General features: G+C 42.7%; 1 protein-coding gene across 2 annotated transcripts in view; it reads right to left on the bottom strand.

Moving 5' to 3' along the window:
• Nucleotides 1-19,494, bottom strand: part of DCAF15 (DDB1 and CUL4 associated factor 15) — a 1,446,364-nt gene that overhangs the window by 1,286,197 nt on the left and 140,673 nt on the right. For both annotated transcript variants that reach the window (XM_044057323.1, XM_044057324.1), the window contains exons 2-3: nt 3,318-3,415; nt 3,013-3,148 (exon numbers count right to left, since the gene is read on the bottom strand). In XM_044057323.1, the coding sequence (XP_043913258.1) occupies nt 3,013-3,148; nt 3,318-3,415 (234 nt within the window). The remainder of the gene's footprint in view (nt 1-3,012; nt 3,149-3,317; nt 3,416-19,494) is intronic.

Here is a 19,494-nt window from a genome sequence, read left to right as displayed (position 1 = left end):
TTACCCTTCGACAGTAAAATGCAGACTGGCTGGACAGTGTAAGGCAGTGTAGTCCACAGCACTCGCTCTCTCCTCATGACTGGGGCCAAATCAAGCAGTCATACAAATGAGCACCTATGGGTGGTCCACAAGCTGCAGCAAGTCTTCACTGGGTCTAGACAGTTTGTGCACATGCTTGGCACACTGCCAAGATAAAATGCAAGGAGGCAAACCAAGAATGGTGCCCTTATCGTAAATCTTAGAAACAGTCCCTGAACTCCATCAAATGGAATGTAGAGGTAGGCATCCCTGAAGTCCAGAGGAAAGAGGACGACACCAGGCCTCAGGAAACGTCTAATGTGAACAGCTTGACTTTGGCACCATTACCAAATTCAGCCTTTAATCTAAAATGGGTCTTCCTGTGATCAGATTTTCTTGATATAAAGAACAGCCTCAAGTAAAAATCCTTTGTTCCCCCAGACTGCAATGCACAGCCTCTAATGTACCCAGAAAAGGAACATCTGTAACAATGAGACAGGTTTTTCCTGGTCAACCACTTCCTTGATGCCTGTCCACAAATAGACCTTTATCCCTCTGGAAATTACTATGATGTATGCTCAAGCACTAATGGAAGCAAAAGTTATCTTTACCCAGCAGTGCTGTCCTTACTTGAAAACAGAATTCCTATACTTTAGGAACGGAGCATAGAACGGATCTCTAGCTTTCCAAGCACATTGTACACCCTTAGGAGCCTCTACCTTCGGAAGCACAGTGTACACCCTTAGGAGCCTCTACCTTCGGAAGCACATTGTACACCCTTAGGAGCCTCTACCTTCGGAAGCACATTGTACACCCTTGGAGCAACCCTAAACACAAAGGTGCAACAGATCACACTGCTGCTATTTCAAGGCATGGGTCTGTCAGTTTAATGTCTGGAATGCCAGAGTTGCCAAGGCATACTACACCCCCTTCCAAAACATATCTAGTAACTCACTTTTTCCCCATTACTTGGATAAGTGTAGTACCTCATTACACCTCTCTCTCCAATGTGTCTACTATGCATTTGCATAACTTTATACAAACAAAAAAATGTTATTGTTGACCTATTGAACTATATCAATGTAAAATTGTTACTAAGCTTTTTTAATGCAACTTTAACTCTATGCATGTAACCCAACATATGTGAATTTTTGCTATAACTGCTATATCAACATTGTTTAAAATTGTACTCGCTTAAAATTGTACTACTGGAGCTTTTCGCCTCAGGTCTCCACTAAAAATGGGCCACAAGCCCAGTTGGACAAATCCGGTTAACAAATGTCAAATAAATAAATTAAATAAGTGTTACACATGGCCAGCCAACATATCCCACTTTGTGGAATATGCAAACAGTACTTAAGTCTATTAGAGTTACTGCAGTGGAATTTACAAGGGTCTTGTACCCTGTAAAGACAGTCAGGTATCCTGGATAGTGTGTGTGTGTGTGTGTGTGTGTGTGTGTGTGTGTGTGTGTGTGTGTGTGTGTGTGTGTGTGTGTGTGTGTGTGTGTGTGTGTGTGTGTGTGTGTGGGGGTTAGGAGTCTGGCTCCAAGAAGGTGGCAAAGACATCCTAGCTACTGGTTTAACAAGGTCACCCCAAAAATAGAGTTCTTTTTTGGGTGGCTGAGGCCACCAGTTTACCAATGGAAATATTCCTTTCATCACATGACAAACGAGAATGCACGGTCATCATCCTCAGAGGTACAGGAAATGGAACAGTCACGAGAGGCTTCCCTTTTTTCCTCTAGCCAGCTTTCCATCAAGTCCAAACCAAAATTCAGACTCTGTTTTCAAATAAAATGAAAACAGTCTCAAGTCACCTTAGCCTAACCATAAGGGAACAAGGCAAAGGTGGGCACTGATGACTCACTGTAAAAAGCTGCAGCCCGAGTCTTTGACAGCTGGATCTTAGAAAGATGGGTGGCAACCAGGGATCTCTACACCTGGGTTACGACTTCTGGGAAGATCAGACATCCACCTCAAATCACAACTAAGGGGACGTTATTCTCCCTTTGCTTTTTGGGGCTGACATGTCCATCCTGTTCGATCTTTAGTCCACTGACGTGCTACAGGCGGATGGCAAGAGATGCCAATATAATAGAACCCAAAGACTCAGCTGTTAAAGACAGTGACCAAGGGCTGATAAAGCTCCTCCGTGGAGTTGAGGTCCTTGGACCCAACTCCCTGGCAAAACTGGCATTCACTAATGTTATGCTCTAGACTTAGACAGGAAATGCACTTGTTTAAAGTCTTTGCAACTTATGTGGCGTTTGCAAGCACACCTACTGATTTCCTAGGCAATAACACTCCCTCACCTCAGTCTTAAGCATGTTACTCTGACATTCAAAAACAAGTCTTGGAACAAAATATAATGCAAGCTACACAAAAATGGAACCCCAATAAGATCCTCCTCTGCCCTGCTCTTCTGTCATGGGCCTGGACCAATGGACTTCTGGTAACATTTATAAACATGGCAAGAATGAACTGAAGCTGGTGCAGATGATGCCACCAACATTCCAGGCATGTGAAGATGTAAACCCAGCCATAATGGGCAGATGCCCAATTCTGAAGTCAGGCCACACCTCAGCCTGTGGCAGAGTTCTATACAAGGATGAGTGCAACAGTTCTTCACAACATCTGCACAGCCCTGAAAAGTTTCATTCTGTGCTGAACACGGTTACAAACAGAACCATTTCCCAGTATCCCTTCACAGGCAGTATCAAGAATAGTCTGCACAAACTGACTGAATTAACACACTGGTACTTCACAAGCAACACGAACTGGGGCTTGCAAATTGACTGCAGAGCACTGAATTAAGACAAAACTAAAAACCCAGCAAAAAGAAAAAAAAAAAAAATATTCATCTCAAAACCATCCTACTGTCCAAATGTTTTTTTTTTTTTTTTTTCTCTCTCTACATTTTTGCCACTACCAGTTGTCTTGTACAGATGTACGGCATCCAACAAATAAATGAAAAGCATGAACAGTGTCATACCAGTTTCAGCTTCTTGTGAATGTGGAACTCCCACCAATACAGGTGATAGATGTAGAAGGAAAAGTCATCATCCCCACTGTCACTTGTATAGGACAGCACGTACCGCCCGCACTTTGTAAAGCCCAGGAAAATATGCCTGAAAGAAATGAAAAAAAAAATTTAAAGCTGTAGCTAGCTAGCAGAAAAGCAGCCAGAGTAAACCAGTTTACTTCTATGGTCTAAAAACAAATGGACTGTACTAACCAACAGAAACTGCTCGGTTACTTTCATGTACAGATTTTCTACAAGAGTAGCAATGCACTTACCCTGCTTGTAAAAACTCTTCATAAACAATGTTTTTCAGAGGAACACAGACTCGAGGTGGCAACTTTCGGAATACCCTCTGTGAAAGCTGACCAGTGAGCTGTGGAGAAAACACAAAGATTCAGAGATATAAATCACCCTAACCAGCCTTCTGAAAATTCAACTTTTGACAGTTTGTGTAGACACACGCTTGACAAACACAGATAAAAATAAATCAGGAACAGTCACTGAATTTTCCAGGTATACCCATTTTCACCACAATTTTACCATTTCTTAAAACAAGAGGTATACTGTAGAATCTCTTTGGCCAGGTCCAGGCAACCATGTTAAAGGCATATCCAAGGACAAAAGACAAGTGACAAATGACGATAGTACGGAAAAGTCATCAGCATTCTGACAAATGAGTTGGTAAAAGCAAATTCCTTACTAAAATTACAGTAAACTAGTGACATTTCTACACAAATGTGTACAACACACTCACCCGCCACCACACACACCTTGTGTTGAAGTGTAATGGCACAAAAGCCCAGGCAGGTCTGCCAACTAGTAGGATTGAAACTGTAGGCTTAAGTTCCATTTGTCAAGTAAAACTTCACAGGTACTAGCCCCAGCCTGTTTACCCATAATGCTTTGCTAATCTCTCTAGCTCTCAAGGCTGCCGCCTGAAAGTGAAGCATCAAGGAAAGCACCACCAATAACAGCTCAACATTTTCTAGGCCTGTACCATGAGGGCAGAGGAAGGAGGTAGGCATATTGAAATGGATGGACCTGCTGACTCAGAAGCATAGTTATAGTAAATGTACAATTTGTATCTGGTTATGCATGTACATTTGTTTCTGATGCACAAGGTCTACTCTCCTCAACAGCAGGACATGATCTCGAGCTTGTTCTAGATAGTACTGGAACACACTTCTGACTGCAGTCTCCAAAGGAATACCTACACCAGGATATCACATCAGCTTACTATACGAGACATTCAGTGAAGCCAATATACCAGCTCTATAAATATTACCTACAATGCATTTCGAGGGGCAACAAAGAAACTGGTAATCTTTCCTTACTGATTTAGATCTGTCCATATAAAAGTCTGAGGTACATGTGGACATCCATGTAATGCCAACAGTATATGCCACTGTTAAAGCAAAAAAATTATTAGCAGACTAAAAAAGACAGTCTCAACTACCACACACACAAAAGGAGAGATTGAAATACTACATCCTCACTAGAAACCACAGGTGGTTTCACATATGAAGCCTGAACCTAGACACCCTTCTGACACAAGTAATGCCCATTATAAAAAAAACATCTAAGCCAAGTACTTAACCGGTGATAAGCCAAGTACTTAACCGGTGAGAGATTCTAATGCTGTGACACTTTAAATATATTTATCTGTTTATAGTTTGCGCTTTTATTTTTTTCTAGTCTTTGGTTAAACCTAAACTAATTTACACAAATAGAATATTTTATCAAAAGAATTTGTCAAATGTGACACTGCATCTGTCTCAAATTTTGGCCGAGGTCATGATTTTGCAATGCACTCAAGACATCCCTTTCGTATGCAATTAATTTTTGTAAGACTTCTGATGCATCAAGAAACAATGCATTGTTTTTAGCAAACATCTGTGCTGCTGTACTGTACTAGTGTATGCGAAGAACATGTCTACTTGCAAGAAACAGTGCAATTTCACTTGTTTAATAAGAAAATACAAGAGCATTTAAACACTTCAGTTTATTCATTCTGATTGTTCTTACAATGTACATATATCACAGGGTAGGTTGAGCCTACGAATGCAGTATATAATGCATGCATGTTTGCTTTTAGTTGAGATTCAGCCATTTTGTTTCCCACCAATATAATAGCTATGTAGTTAAAGGTCTAGCATGGTAAAATTTATGGTTAATGAATCTTGAATATGCTAGTGTGCATCTCAGAGTTTCATTCTCACCAACGTCCTGGCAATACATAGCAGCTGGGATGTTAGGCCTGGGGGGGTGGACATCGATAAAATTAAGAATGTTTCAAGTTGTAATAACTCATGTCAAAAATAAATCTTGTAAACTTGAGGATTTTAGTCAATCCTGGCAAATGTCTGATACATTTGCATAGGTTTTCCTTACTTCATGCAAGACTACTATTCTCAGTTGTAAACCACCAGCTGTTACCCAGAATGTATTTATTCCTAGTCATTAACAATGCCCGTCACACCCAGTTTACAAAGGACTACACCAGAGAGATGCATGTCACAGTTCACGCAGAAATGGTCTTAAATTTAACAACTTCCAATCAGATATGTAGATCTATACATACATTTAAGGGGAGTACAACCATGCCAGTCTCCCTTTTTTCAACTGAATAAAATAAACACAGAATACATAAATCTCAGTTACTGTGCTCAAAGTCCAGCCCAAATATTTTATAAGTAAAGAGGCCATAAATCATTTTATTTCCTATACCATGATTTACCTGTCAAATGTCATCTTGTGAAAGAAAATCTTGTCAGAATTTCATCATTTACACAACCCATTTTCCTATTTACTGCACCGAGGTTGTCTTTCCTATTGGGGGGGGGGGGGGGTTCAAATTTCTCACTAGGTAATACGCAATTCATAATTTTGTGCAATTCTTTATAATCTTAATTTCACTGACGATACACTACAACTTGGTATTAATTACTTGGTAGAAAGCAAAACCTTTAATATTGAAATCTGCACATTGCTTTTCTGACGTTAAATAAAAATGCTTGCAAAACTGAAACAAATTATCCAAGAGTTCAGTGTGTAGACCACACCTTGAGTAATGCAAACTCTTCTGAAGATGGAAATTACAGCACTCAAGACCAGAAGAGACGAGAACCAGATACAGTTTTTATTACATGATCTTGCAACTTCGATTCCCTTTTCCGCTTCGGATTTTCAAAAAACAAACTCTCTCCCCAAAACAGTTACTCATGTCAAATTTACTTTAATAAAATCACTAAATCACACTCTCAGTTGCTGACTAGTACTAAACACCTTGGTGTAAAAATTGATGATCAGCTAAAATTAGACCTCCATATAAACAATCAGGAAAACCCATCAAAAACTAGGACTTCTCTACAGACATTCCTAACCCCTGAATCTAGAACCAGAATCACACATGCTTATGTTTTGCCATTCCTAACATACTGCTCCTAAATATTCACAAATCTTAACTCCACCTTACTTAGCAAACTCAAATCAACCTATCACAAAATAGCCAGATTTGCTGCACAACAAACCTACAAATCTCACCACTGTATCTCCCTCAAACATCTAAACTGGCTAAACTACCACACCTCCTACTCCTCTCAGCTCCAAATTATGCACTCCATTATTTATTCACCATCCTACTGTCCAGCACTAGGCACCATAATCTCCCACTATGTCCCATCCAGACTACTCAGGAGCTCCACCCAAGACCTTTTACAAATCTACAAGCCCAAGTCCAAAGTAGGAGCCATTACATACAGCTACCATCCCTCTATTGCTTGGAACAAACTCCCACAATACGTTAGATCACTTTCACATCCTAAAGTATTCAAACTAGCCACTAAAGTCTGAACGTCTGCCACCAAAACATGGCGCACACATACAATACGCAGATGACTCAATCTGCTCAGCCCAGTTCCCATCCAAACTGCAAAAAGTCACACAGGAAGCCTTTTCCTCTGTTGAAACTTGGTTATCCGATGCCCAGTTAATACTCAACCCAAACAAAACTAAACTACTCCTCTTCCAACCCCACCAAACATACTCAAAACAACTCCCACTAACATCACAGCAAAAAGACACCACCACTATATACCCTACTGAACACACCAAATTGCTAGGAGTGGAAATAGACAAACTAAAATTTGACATTCACATATCCTTGACCATAAAAACAGTCCACAATAAACTAGGAGCACTATACAGAAATGAGCAACTTCTCACCACAGCAGCAAAGATTTCAATAGCAAATTCCCACCTCATCTCCACCCTACTTTATGCCTGTCCAATATTTACCAACCTAAGGCAATGCGATTTAAACAAGCTATAGACCTGCTACAACAAAGTCGCCAAATTCGCCACAGGGACATCCTACCGTAGTCACCACACTCTCACTTGCTGAAGTGGGCTGGCTTGAAATCCCTCACCTCCTTCAATGGTATCAACTCTCACTTGCCCACAAACCAGTAAATCCACTAAATGTCCCATCCCTCCAGAATCTACTCCAACCCTATCGCACCACCAGACCACTAAGATCCAGCAACAAAAATCACTTGCAGATCACTAAAGCCAGTAACTCTGCTGGTGAAGCACTATTCTCTTGCACCATAGCCAAATTATGAAACTCCCTTCCACCCGCAATTACCTCCATACCATCATGCACCCACTTCAAAAAACTTTACTAAAAGCGCAGCCTCGGAATCTGGCTTAGGCCTGGGCGGTCTGTCCTTATCCTTGCGTTTTTTGTGCACGTCGGAAGTCCGTTGCTCTGACGGCATGTTGTAGTTAAATTTCCTACCGAAGTAGTGTCGTGCGAAATAAAAGCGTCTTTTAATAGTACACTTATTAAACCTAGCACAAAAACGACAACTAGTGACGTCGTGGTCTGGGCCCAGGCAAGGTATGCAATAAGAATGAAAATCCTTATGAGGTATTTGCTTCCCACAAGAAATACAATTGTTAACTTTGTCTGACATCGGTCTGAAGCAAGAAAAGTTTCCCCAATGGGGTACTTAGCTTTATAGAAGACTTCGGTCTGAAATTCGAATATCTCAGTAGTCGGCCGACCGGCACTTGCGAACTGCTTCTGCTTTGGGCACCGCGTGGCAAGAAAGACTGGAGAAAATGGCGTCTGTTGCATTATATATCCCTGGCACACTGACGTCAGGAATGAAGCGACAGCAACAGACGCCAGACCAAGACTTTGGAATTCCAGCTGACTGCGGGACCGCCTGACGACAGAATAACCCAAGTGTGATGACTGCAGCAGGGTAACACGATGAACATCACGCTGGCTATGCCCTTGCAACCCCCCACTTGAATATCACCCTCCCCATCCAACCACTACCTTTCTTTACACTCCACTACCTTGATTATAGCAAGCTCAGATGCTCATAAGCCAGTACTTATTATACAGCAGGAACTTCTTGTAACAATTGTTAATGTCTGCTATGTACTTCACAGATAAAGATTCTAGTTGCCTACTGATGTACTATGTTCTTCATCTGTAAATATGTTGCAAGTAATTGCAATGTAAATTGTTAATAGCTATGTAATCTAATGCAACTACTGTCTGTTTATTTTAACTGTGGAGCTTTTCTCCCCGGGCCTCCGCTGAAAATGGACCTACGTCCAGTCGGACACTCTCGGTCAACAAATATAAATAAAATAAAGAGTACTTAAGTTACTGGATTTGTACCTGTTCTCAGCCTCCTTGAATATGCCTTCAGTAAATAAACCGAACTTAGTCCGTCTTACCATCATTTCTTCTCCTCTATACCAAAATTTTTACAATTAAACTAGTCTACTTCATCTTTTACCCAACACTATCGCCTTTCCTTCTGCTGACATTCATAACATTTTTATAGATCACTGTTCTAAAAGTTTTATTATGAATTATTACAGTTTATAATGTTAACTGTTTGTAATGGTTATATTTTTTGTAACTATGTTTTGGAGCTTTTCTCCCCAGGCCTCTGCTGAAAGGGTTTTTACTCAGACAGACAATCCGAGTTAACAAATGTAAAATAAATAAATAAATGCAGTGTTTAAATTCCCAACTCATTAGAAGTAGTACTTTGCAAAAAAGAAGCATGTGGAAGCAACTACTAGAAAGGGTGATTGAGGAATAAAAAACTCATTCTAATGGATACATAACAGTTAAAGAAAAGGACAGACAGAATGTCAGTACACTTAAATGGCTCACAAGAGAAGCTTACCAACTCCTTAAACAAGCATCTTTTTACCAGAAAGGCTCATCCAGACTCTGCTACACTTTGCTGTGAAGGAAAGGTTAGCTTGCTGTTATTTTTTGTATTTCTGTATTGCCTTTCTATATTTTGAATACTGTAGTTTGTTTTCTTTATCTTGTGTTTTGCTTGCATTCTGTTTTAACAGCATATTAAAACTTCAAAAGAGACCACAGCTCTCTCTGTTCTGAGTCAGGCAGAATTTTCCCCTGCCTCCCACCCATTTAAGTTGTCTTGTTAAATACCACTGTCTTTCTAGTTGCCCGCCTCTTATGTTAATCTGACCATATATCTCATTTCTCTCTACTTTCACTGGCTTATGTGAGTAATCACAAAACCATCACTTTTGAAATCCCACCCCTTCAATTATTTAAATTTATTGGCCATCCTACAGTATTTCATAGTACCAAAATACAAAAGTAACCACCCCTTTCAGTCCATCTTGCTATTTTAAAAATAGTAACTCTCCACTAAACCTTAACTTTTTAAACAGGTAAAACTCAAGTTACCTACTTTCATATCTAACTTCTCTAGTGCACACTGCAGAGTGCATTCTTTTCAATCTTACCTTTAAGCATCCCTGTTACTAGCACTTTCTCTAATACCTAAAAAGATCATCTCTACTTGACTCCAAGTAGACGTTTCTCTATCTGTTAAACCTAGCACTTGCTCCTACAGTACTTATTACCTTGATACGGCACTCTTATAGATAGCACCCCAAAAAGGCAAACCCCCATTTCTCGGTCACCCACATCCCCGGAATCTCTTTTTAAGTTTTTTGTCTAGTCCTTCTAGCATGTCGAGGGATCAGTTGCTAGTGTCCTCTCCTGCTCAGCTGGTGAACCTGGGAATATTGAGGCAATGTTACAATTGCCTCATGTACACAGACAACCCTCTCCTCCTCCCACAAAGCACAAATACATGCGAGAGATGCAACTATACGGCCAAACTGGAGGCTGAGCTCTCTCAACATAGGACTGGCAAGACCAGTCAGGAGGAGAAGGTTAACACACACTATAGACCCAGTCTCACATAGTACCATCACAACCTCAAATCATACACAAACACACAAAGACATACTCGGCTCTGATCAAAAATCTACCAAAACAGCAGAGGCCACCAAAGCAGACACCCAAACAACCACCACCTCAGAACACAACACCTGCAACACATAGACCTCACAGTCAGAGTGTCAAACAGTCACAGCCCTTAAGGCCAAACACAATGCCAGACACACTAGTCATTGGTGACTCCATAGTCAGACACACTGACGTCCGCTCACCAGACTGAGTAAGGAGAAGGTCACAGTAAGCTGCCTGTCGGTGCTAGAATCCGCCACATAACGCAAGCACTCAGGTCTCTCAACAGCAGGTACAAATACGACTCAGTCATTGTCCACGCTGGTGTAAACGACCGAGGCACCTCCTTGGACTACATGAAAAGAGACATTGAGGAGCTCTCTGATTATGTAGCCCAGGCAGGTATGACCCTGACCTTGAGCAGTATCCTACCTTCACCAAGAATGATGCCACAATACAGAGATAAGATGATCAGCTTTAACAATTGGCTTAAACTCTGGTGTCATTCAAAGGGGATCCAATGTCTGTCTGCCTGGGATGACATGCTGGACAAGCCACGCTGCTTCGCAAAGGACGGCTTGCACCTGTCACCCTGGGATTCGGATATTGGCAAAGGCTCTTGCCACCCCATAGTGCCTTTTTAGGCAAGGCTCAAATTCTAAACCTACCACCCTAGAACACAAAAAGGAAAAAACTAAGGGTAATGCTGCTCAATGCCAGAAGTCTAAATCTCAAAATGCACGCACTCGAGGCCCTTCTCAGTATGGAGAACATCGATGTCTGTGCAGTGACAGAAACCTGGTTCAAGGCTCCTGAGAGCACCCCAGCACTATCAGGTTTTACCTCTTATCATGCGTTCCGGCCCCAAAATCCGGACAATACCAAGAAAGGAGGGGTATCCATATTCATCAAAGACACCCACACCTCAAGACTGGTGGCAACGCGATGCATCGGAGACCATCCAGGTGCAATTAACCATAGGCAAGACTGCTCTGCAAATTGTAGCATGTTACAGGCCACCCTCACAAACTCAGGAACCTCACATGGCCTTCCTGAAAACACTAGAAGGGATAAATGTATCACCAAACACCATCATACTAGGTGACTTCAAATACCCTAATATAGACTGGGAACACTACTCAAGCCCAAACACCCTAGCCCAAAAGTTCCTGGAATTCATAAACTCAAATGCCATGGAACAACTAGTCATCATCCCCACAAGAGGAGAAAACATACTTGATCTCATCATCACGAACATGGGAGCACAATGTTCAACACCGGAAGTATACCCCTCACTGGTGAGATCAGATCACAAACTAATCTCGCTGGAGGTCCTCATCCCACCCCCACCTGAAATAAAAAGACCACAGTAAAGAACTTCCGAAAGCCGACTTCACACTTCTAAAGACTAGTGTGGTCTCCTTTAAGGCCCCGAGCAGTGGAAAACAGTACTCAAGCCGCTGAATCACTTACAAATGCCTTCTACCAGCACCTGCAGGACTGCATGGATAAGGCAATCCCAAGCAAAACAAAGACTCTTTGTACCAAAGGCAAGCGTCCAGTCTGGTGGACCCCAGCCATAAACAAACTCTACAACAAAAGGAGGAAGCTACTACAAGATAGAGCAAAATCCTTAAAAGGTAAGACACCCTTGATCACTATAAGTAAAAAACTAAGAGCTCTCATAAAATCATCTAAAGCAAATTTTGAGAGAAAAATAGCTAAAGACTCAAAAGACAATCATAAGGCCTTCTTTAGCTATGTTAGAAACCTGGGAGGAACCTCCCAGATATGCTCAGAACTAGTTCAAAATGATGTGAAGATTACTGATCCTACAGACATTGCCAACATACTGGCTGACAGGTTCAGTGCAAACTTCTCCCCTCCCCAAAAGGAGAGATATCTATACCAAGCGATTGCAGCCCCCCAAACATCCAACGCCCAAGTGAGAACTGCTCTCTCCAAAGCAAAAAACACAGCATCCATGGGACCTGATGGTGTCCCCGGCTGTGTGCTCCACGAACTCAATGAGGAATTAAACCCACAGCTAGGACAGCTGTTTAATCATAGTCTTACCTCTGGATACGCATCCAGGAGTGGCACACTGCAACTGTGGTCCCACTTCACAAAGGCGGTGCCTCCACCGACCCTGGAAATTACCGGCCCATTAGCTTGACAAGCCTCATCTGCAAAGCCATGGAGAGGATCATAATGGACCTCATAAATAAAGACATAGGAATTTTGCAGACTTTGGATCCATCCCAGTTTGGCTTTGTCAAAGGCAGATCATGCCTTCTAAACTTGGTTGACTTTTTGAAACAGTCACCAAAGCCATTGATGAGGGAAAGGCAGTCCATACAGCCTACCTCGATCTGGCGAAGGCCTTCGATACAATACCCCACTCGGGTATCATTGAAAAACTCATCAGCTTAAATGTTAACCCATACTTCACAAGATGGGTTGCAAACTGGCTGAGTGACAGAACCCACAGGGTCAGAGTTGCTGGCGCCATGTCAGACTCAAAGCCTGTCACAAGTGGTGTACCACAGGGCTCAGTCCTGGGCCCACTCTTGTTTGGCATCTACTTTTCCAAGTACAAGCAAACACAGGAGGGTTATGGCTGACAAAGTTTGCAGATGACTGCAAACTGGGCCATAGTAGAAAACACATCTGACACAGATATCCTTCAGAAGGGTCTCACAGAAACGGATAACTGGTGCCAGAGCCATGGCCTAAAGTTAAATGCCAAAAATGCATAGTCATACCCTTGGGAAAAACAAGGTTACCCCTAGCTACCAAATAGGTGGCAATCCACTGAGCATAGAAGAAGTTATCAGGGACCTGGGGACCCAGGTTGATAGTAGTCTGTCATTCGACACCCATGTAGCTAAAGTAGTTAGGAAGACCTTCTACATTGCCCACCTTATCATGAAGGGATTCTCATCTAGATGAAGGGAGGTCATAGTCTCCCTATACTCATCAGTCATTAGACCAATGATTGAGTACAATGCCCCATTCGAATGTATCTGACCCGACACTTGCAGCAGCTGGAGAGGCCACAAAGTTCCTCACCAAAAGGATAAAGGGTCTCAAACATCTGTCCTATGCTGCCCGACTGAAAGAACTCCAGCTCTATTCAGTCGCCACGCTTGCTCAGAGGTGACCTTTGCCTAACATACAAGGCCATGTCAAACCCAGATTTGATGAATATGCTTCACCTCAAAAATCTAGATCCGTCAGAGCCACAAGGGCGGAGACTTAAACCTCGACACGGCTATTAATAGGGCCAGCTGGAGGGATAGATTCATCACCCAAAGACTCCCTATGCTGTGGAATAAAATCCCGGTATATGTGAGGCAGAGCACCTCGCTGGCCTTGTTCAAGAGAAATCTTGACCAATGGATGGGAGATCGCAGATATACCCCAGGGATTACCTCAGTGTCACTGCTCAACAGAGGCACAGCAAAATAATGGGTATAGTTCCCCATACTAAAGGGGTGGCGTAAGCCACAAAACTATGGGCTAGGCTTGTAAATGCCCTCGGGCAGATAGCCTAGTATGAACCTAACCTATGAAGCATCTAACAGACCGATTACATTTACTAAGTTTCCATTTTCATATCTGCATTCCTTAAATAATTCCCATTTCTTTCCCCATGTTTCCTTGATGACCTCTTACATTCTCCTTTTCTACCTCCTACAGTCTCTGTTCTAATAAAATTCTCTTTAGTTTCACCTTCACTAAAAACATAGGAGTCTAAAGTTAATTGTAGACTTCATTAGATAACCTTGTGTCCTTTTTGGACTAAAGGAAGGCACAGCTCCATCTTCTCATATTCGCTACTTGGGACATGCCCTAGGTGGCCATTTTCAAAGATCCTGGACCCATTATTAAATAAATCTTTACTGCATCTCATCTGTAACAGCATGTAAATTCATCCCAAACTACCTAATATACACATAGTAGAATAGGTGCTTGTGTTTGCACCAGCAGCATTTTTACTAATTCTGTTAAACAAGCAGCCTACAACAGTGCCTTTACTCACTGCCCCTTACCTCCCACACTGGTCAGTTGGCTCCTGCTCTTTGTCCTGCACCAAATGTTACAATAAGTGCCTTTGCTCACTGCCCCTTACCTCCCCCACTGGTCAGTTGTCTCCTGCTCTTTTCCACCTTTTCCTGCACCAAGTGTTAAAAACGAAGCTCTTTAAAAAGTGTATTAATAAAAGATAGGTACACACATTCTTCTTGGACTCATAAAACGGAGTGGCACAAACATTTGCACAAAGCATAAATACTGAAATGTGCAATTTCCTCCAAACAGGCAAATGTTCATTAGACAAAAAGCAGTCAGCTCTAGGTCCTCAGAGTAGGATGGGGAAAGTACAGTTTTGTACCTACCATAAATGTAGATGTCCGATAGGAATGCATCTGCAGTCCTTACAAATGGGTTGTCCTGTCGTCAGGCAGCCCCTCGGTCGGCCGGATTCCAAAGTCTGGGTCTGGCCTCGGCTGGTGTCGCACTTCACCCGACGTCATAGCTGCAGTTATTCGGGTATAAAGGCATCAGCCAATGCCATTTTCCTCAGTGTTTCTTGCCCCAGATGCCAGGTGCCCTCTTGGAAGGCTAAATTTGGATAAATGCCAATGATTCCAAATAGTAGAGAGCAAACACAAAAATAAGCATGTATGTACATATATACAAACAAATACACCATAATAGATTCCCCCAGCTAGCTATAAGATGGGCAAATACCCTAGGAGCACCACAGAGGGGAAGGCGGGTGGGTAATCCTGACTGCAGATGCATTCCTATCGGACATCTACATTTATGGTAGGTACAAAAAGTACAGTTTTGTACCTACCATAAATGTAGATGTTCGAGGATCCACATTGCTGCAGTCCTAACCATTGGGTAGTCCGCTGTCCAGTCGGCCCGAATACCAAAGTATATGGCTGACGTCGGTCAGGGCGCATTAGACTGACGTCAGGACGTCAGGGTACTAATGCGCATGACCGACGTCATATCCTCAGTCTTTTCTTGCCCCAGATGTCAGAAGACCCTAAAAGACAAGGCCAAAACCAAAAACACCAAACACTCCTACACCAAAAATATGTACAATATATACAAAATTACAAGAGTATAACCTCAACCACACAACCACCCCTAAACACAGAGGGGAAGGAGGGAGGGTAAATTGGACTGCAGCAATGTGGATCCTCGAACATCTACATTTATGGTAGGTACAAAACTGTACTATGTTCTTCATTCCACATTGCTGCAGTCCTAACCATTGGGTAGAATCCCAAAGCAGAGGTAAGGGAGGCTGGCAAATCATAAGGAAGCAGGAGCTGTCAACATGCCTTGCAAAATAGCTATGGCAAAACCAGCCCTAGATTTAGAGTAGAGAGGAAGGTGGTAATACTTAGAGAAAGTATGCACCGAACTCCAAGTAGCTGCCTCCAAAATATCCTTAGTTGCCACCCCCCTTAGAAATGCTGTTGAAGTGGCAGTAGCCCTAGTGGAATGAGGCCTAATCCCAGCTGGAATCTCCTTGCCATGATGGGAATAACAAAATGCAATGCAAAACCCAATCCACTTAGAAATAGTTTGTTTTGACACAGGCTTGCCCTGAGAACTCAAAGCAAAAGAAATAAACAACTGCTGAGACTGTCTAAAATCCTTAGTCCTGCTCAAATAATAACGCAACTGCCTGTGTACATCTAAAGTGTGCAAAACCTTTTCCCCCTTATTTTGAGGATCTGCATAGAAAGTAGGCAAATGAATAGTTTGCTTTAAAGCCACACTAGAAATCACCTTAGGCATAAAAGAAGGATTAGTACGTAATGATACCCTATCCTTATGGAAAATCAAAAAAGGCTCTACCGCCATAAGGGCCTGCAACTCAGAAACCCTTCTTGCAGAAGTAATGGCCAACAAAAAAGCAGTCTTCCATGACAAGTATTTCAAGTCAGCAGTAGCCGCAGGCTCAAAAGGTTGTAGAGTAAGTTTCTCCAACACAAAATTGAGATCCCAAGCAGGAGTAGGAGCCCTCATGGGGGTCTTATATTCTTTGCCCCTCTAAGAAATTGCTTGAGCAAAGGATGCGAAAACAATGGTGGGTCACAATCATAGTGAGCTGAAATTGCTGCAGCATGAATCTTAATGGAAGAGAAAGACAAACCTTTGTCTAGTAACTCAGTAAGATATTGAAGAGCCACACTCAAATTAGGCTCAGAAATCTCCAAATTCTTTGCTGCACTCCAAAATAAAAATCTCTTCCATTTTTCTGCATACACTTTCCTTGTACTAGGTCTTCTGGCTTCCATAATCACATTCAAAACTTGTTGAGGAAGTTGAGACCTGCTATGTTTCAAAACAGAATATGCCAGGCTGTTAGATGGAGAGTGAAGCTTGACATTGAGTAGATGACCGTCCCTCTGAGACAATAGGTGTGGAATCAAAGGTAAAGGCCATGGAGGCTTCTTTACCAGACTCCTCAGTAATGGGTACCAATGTTGCCGAGGCCAATCTGGAGCTATTAAAATCATCCTTGGCTTGTCTTGTCTGACCTTCAGGAGTACCCTTGGGAGAAGAGGCAGAGGTGGAAAGGCATACACATGAAGATTTTTCCAACTGAAAGAAAGAGCATCCACTTTCCAAGCTGTGTGATGAAACCTTTTCGTGCAAAACTTTGGCAGCTGGTGGTTTAGTGGAGAAGCGAACAGATCTATGTCTGGAGTTCCCCAGGACACTGTCAATGTCTGAAATACATGAAGATCCAGTTTCCACTCGTGGGGATCCATGATTTGCCTGCTCAACACATCTGCTAAGGAGTTCTGTGCTCCCGGCAGAAACCTTGCCTGAAGAGTTAGTTGCAAGCTGAGCGCAGTCTCCCATAAAATCATTGCTTGCCTGCATAGAGGGTAAGAATGCGTTCCCCCTTGTTTGTTGATGTACCACATGACAGTTGTGTTGTCTGTTAGAATCAACACCTGCCCTGGAAGAAGTAACTCCTTGAAAGCCATTAATGCAAACTGGACTGCTAACATCTCCTTCATGTTGATATGTAGATGCTGTAGTCTGGCAGGCCACTTGTCTTGTATCCACTTTCCATTCAGATGAGCTCCCCAAGCTATGTCTGAGGCATCTGTCGTTAGAATCTGACTCGCCTCTGGCCGGGTCACAGAGAGTCCCTTGTTTAGGTGACATTCCTGAGCCCACCACAAAAATTCCTTTTGCATGCAAGGTATTATTTGAATGACAGTGTCCAAATCCTGGCAGTGCTGTGTCCATACATTTTTGAGATACCATTGCAGCTTCCTCATATGCAGTTTGGCATTGGGAAGCACCAGAATACAAGATGCCATGAACCCTAAGGCTTGAAGGACTGTCCTTGCAGTCAGCCCGGACTGAAGAGATAGGTGATGGAAGTAAATGGAAAGATTCTTTTGTTTGTCCGGGGTTAAAAAGGCCATCTGGGCTGCTGTATTCAGTCTCACACCCAGAAAGCACATGTCTTGAGAGGGTACTAGACTGGACTTTATTTCGTTCACAGAATACCCTAGGCATCTTAGCACTGCTATCACATATTCCAAATGCTGTAAAAGGTCTTCCTTTTCTTGAGCCAGAATCAGGCAGTCGTCCAAGTAAGGATAGATTTGAATTCCTTTCAGCCTGAAGTAAGCTATCACTGGAGCCAGAACCTTTGTGAACACTCTGGGTGCAGTAGATAAGCCAAAGGGCAATGCAGAGAACTGATAATGGGAATTTCCAGCTCGAAAACGCAGATACTTCCTGCAACTTAGTCTGATAGGTACATGAAGGTAAGCCTCCTTGAGATCTAAAGTTACCATCCAGTGATCTTTGCCCAGCAGAGGTAAAAGCTGTTGTAGCGTCAACATCTTGAACTTGGGAATGTCCAGATAAGTGTTGAGGATAGATAAATCCAAAATTGGTCTCCACGTGTCCCCCTTCTTTGGTACTAGGAACAGGCGAGAATAAAATCCTAGGCCCCTTTCTGGCACAGGGACTGGCTGAATGGCCCCTATTTTGAGTAACAGAGAAATTTGCTTGAGAGCCTCTTTTCTTTGCAGAGGAGGAATGTCTGGCATGCCTTTGAAAGGAGGCAAGGTATGGAAATAAAACCTGTAACCGTGGTGAATGATATCCAAAACCCATCTGTCTTGGGTAATTAAATCCCAATTTTCTTTGAAAAGAGCCAGCCGTCCTCCCAAAGGTGCTGCCAGACGAGAATGTACTGGCAGCTGAAAAGGCAGGTCATTGGGTCTGTTTACGAAAGGACTGACCCCTGCCCTCCCCAGAAGTCTGAGCAGGTGAACTCCCTGTTCTAGGCCTAAAAGAACCTTGAGCTCTGCCCCTACCACGTCTAGACCTACCCCTAGACTGGGAATCATAAGCAGGATATGTCCATCCCTTAGTAGGCCAATTTCTACTAAACTTGGAGGCTGCACCTGCAAAAATCTTTAACAGTTTGCATAGACTTAGCCTTGTCCTCCATTTTCTTTAAAACTGCTTCCACAGGCGAACCAAACAACACGTCAGACTGTAAAGGAGCATCCAAAATCCTTGTCTTAACATGCTCAGCTAAATTCTGATCCCTCAACCAGGTGTGCCTACGAGGAACAGAACCAGTGGCAGCCACCCTCGAGGAGGCCTGCACAGCATCAAAACCACATTGCAATGAATGCTTACCCACCTGTTCAGACACATGAACTAAATCCTGCAACTCTTTACACTAAATACCTTCCGCCAGAGCATCCACCTTAGACTTCAATTGGGAAAGGAGATAATTTTGATATTTTAACATGTGAAACTGGCAATTCAACACCCTCATGGCTAAAGTGGAAGAAGTATACACCTTCTTTCCCCATCTATCCAAAGCCCTTGCCTCTTTATCAGGAGGAACAGGATTTTTAACAACAGAAGCCTTAACACCTTTAGGCCCCCGAGAGACAGTTTCAGGGTCTGCCCTAGAACTCTTAAAAAGATACTTATGAGCTTCAGGCACCCTATAGTACCTATCCGGTTTAACTGGGGCCGGAGGCAAAGAATCAGGGTTCAGGGAAGCCTCTGCAAAAACATCTTCCACCACAGTCAGAACA

The sequence above is a fragment of the Protopterus annectens genome, chromosome 15.part0 (assembly GCF_019279795.1).
Source record: "Protopterus annectens isolate FY-2018-M chromosome 15.part0, PAN1.0, whole genome shotgun sequence".
Lineage (NCBI taxonomy): Eukaryota > Metazoa > Chordata > Ceratodontiformes > Protopteridae > Protopterus > Protopterus annectens.
This window is presented reverse-complemented; position numbering and strand designations above follow the sequence as displayed.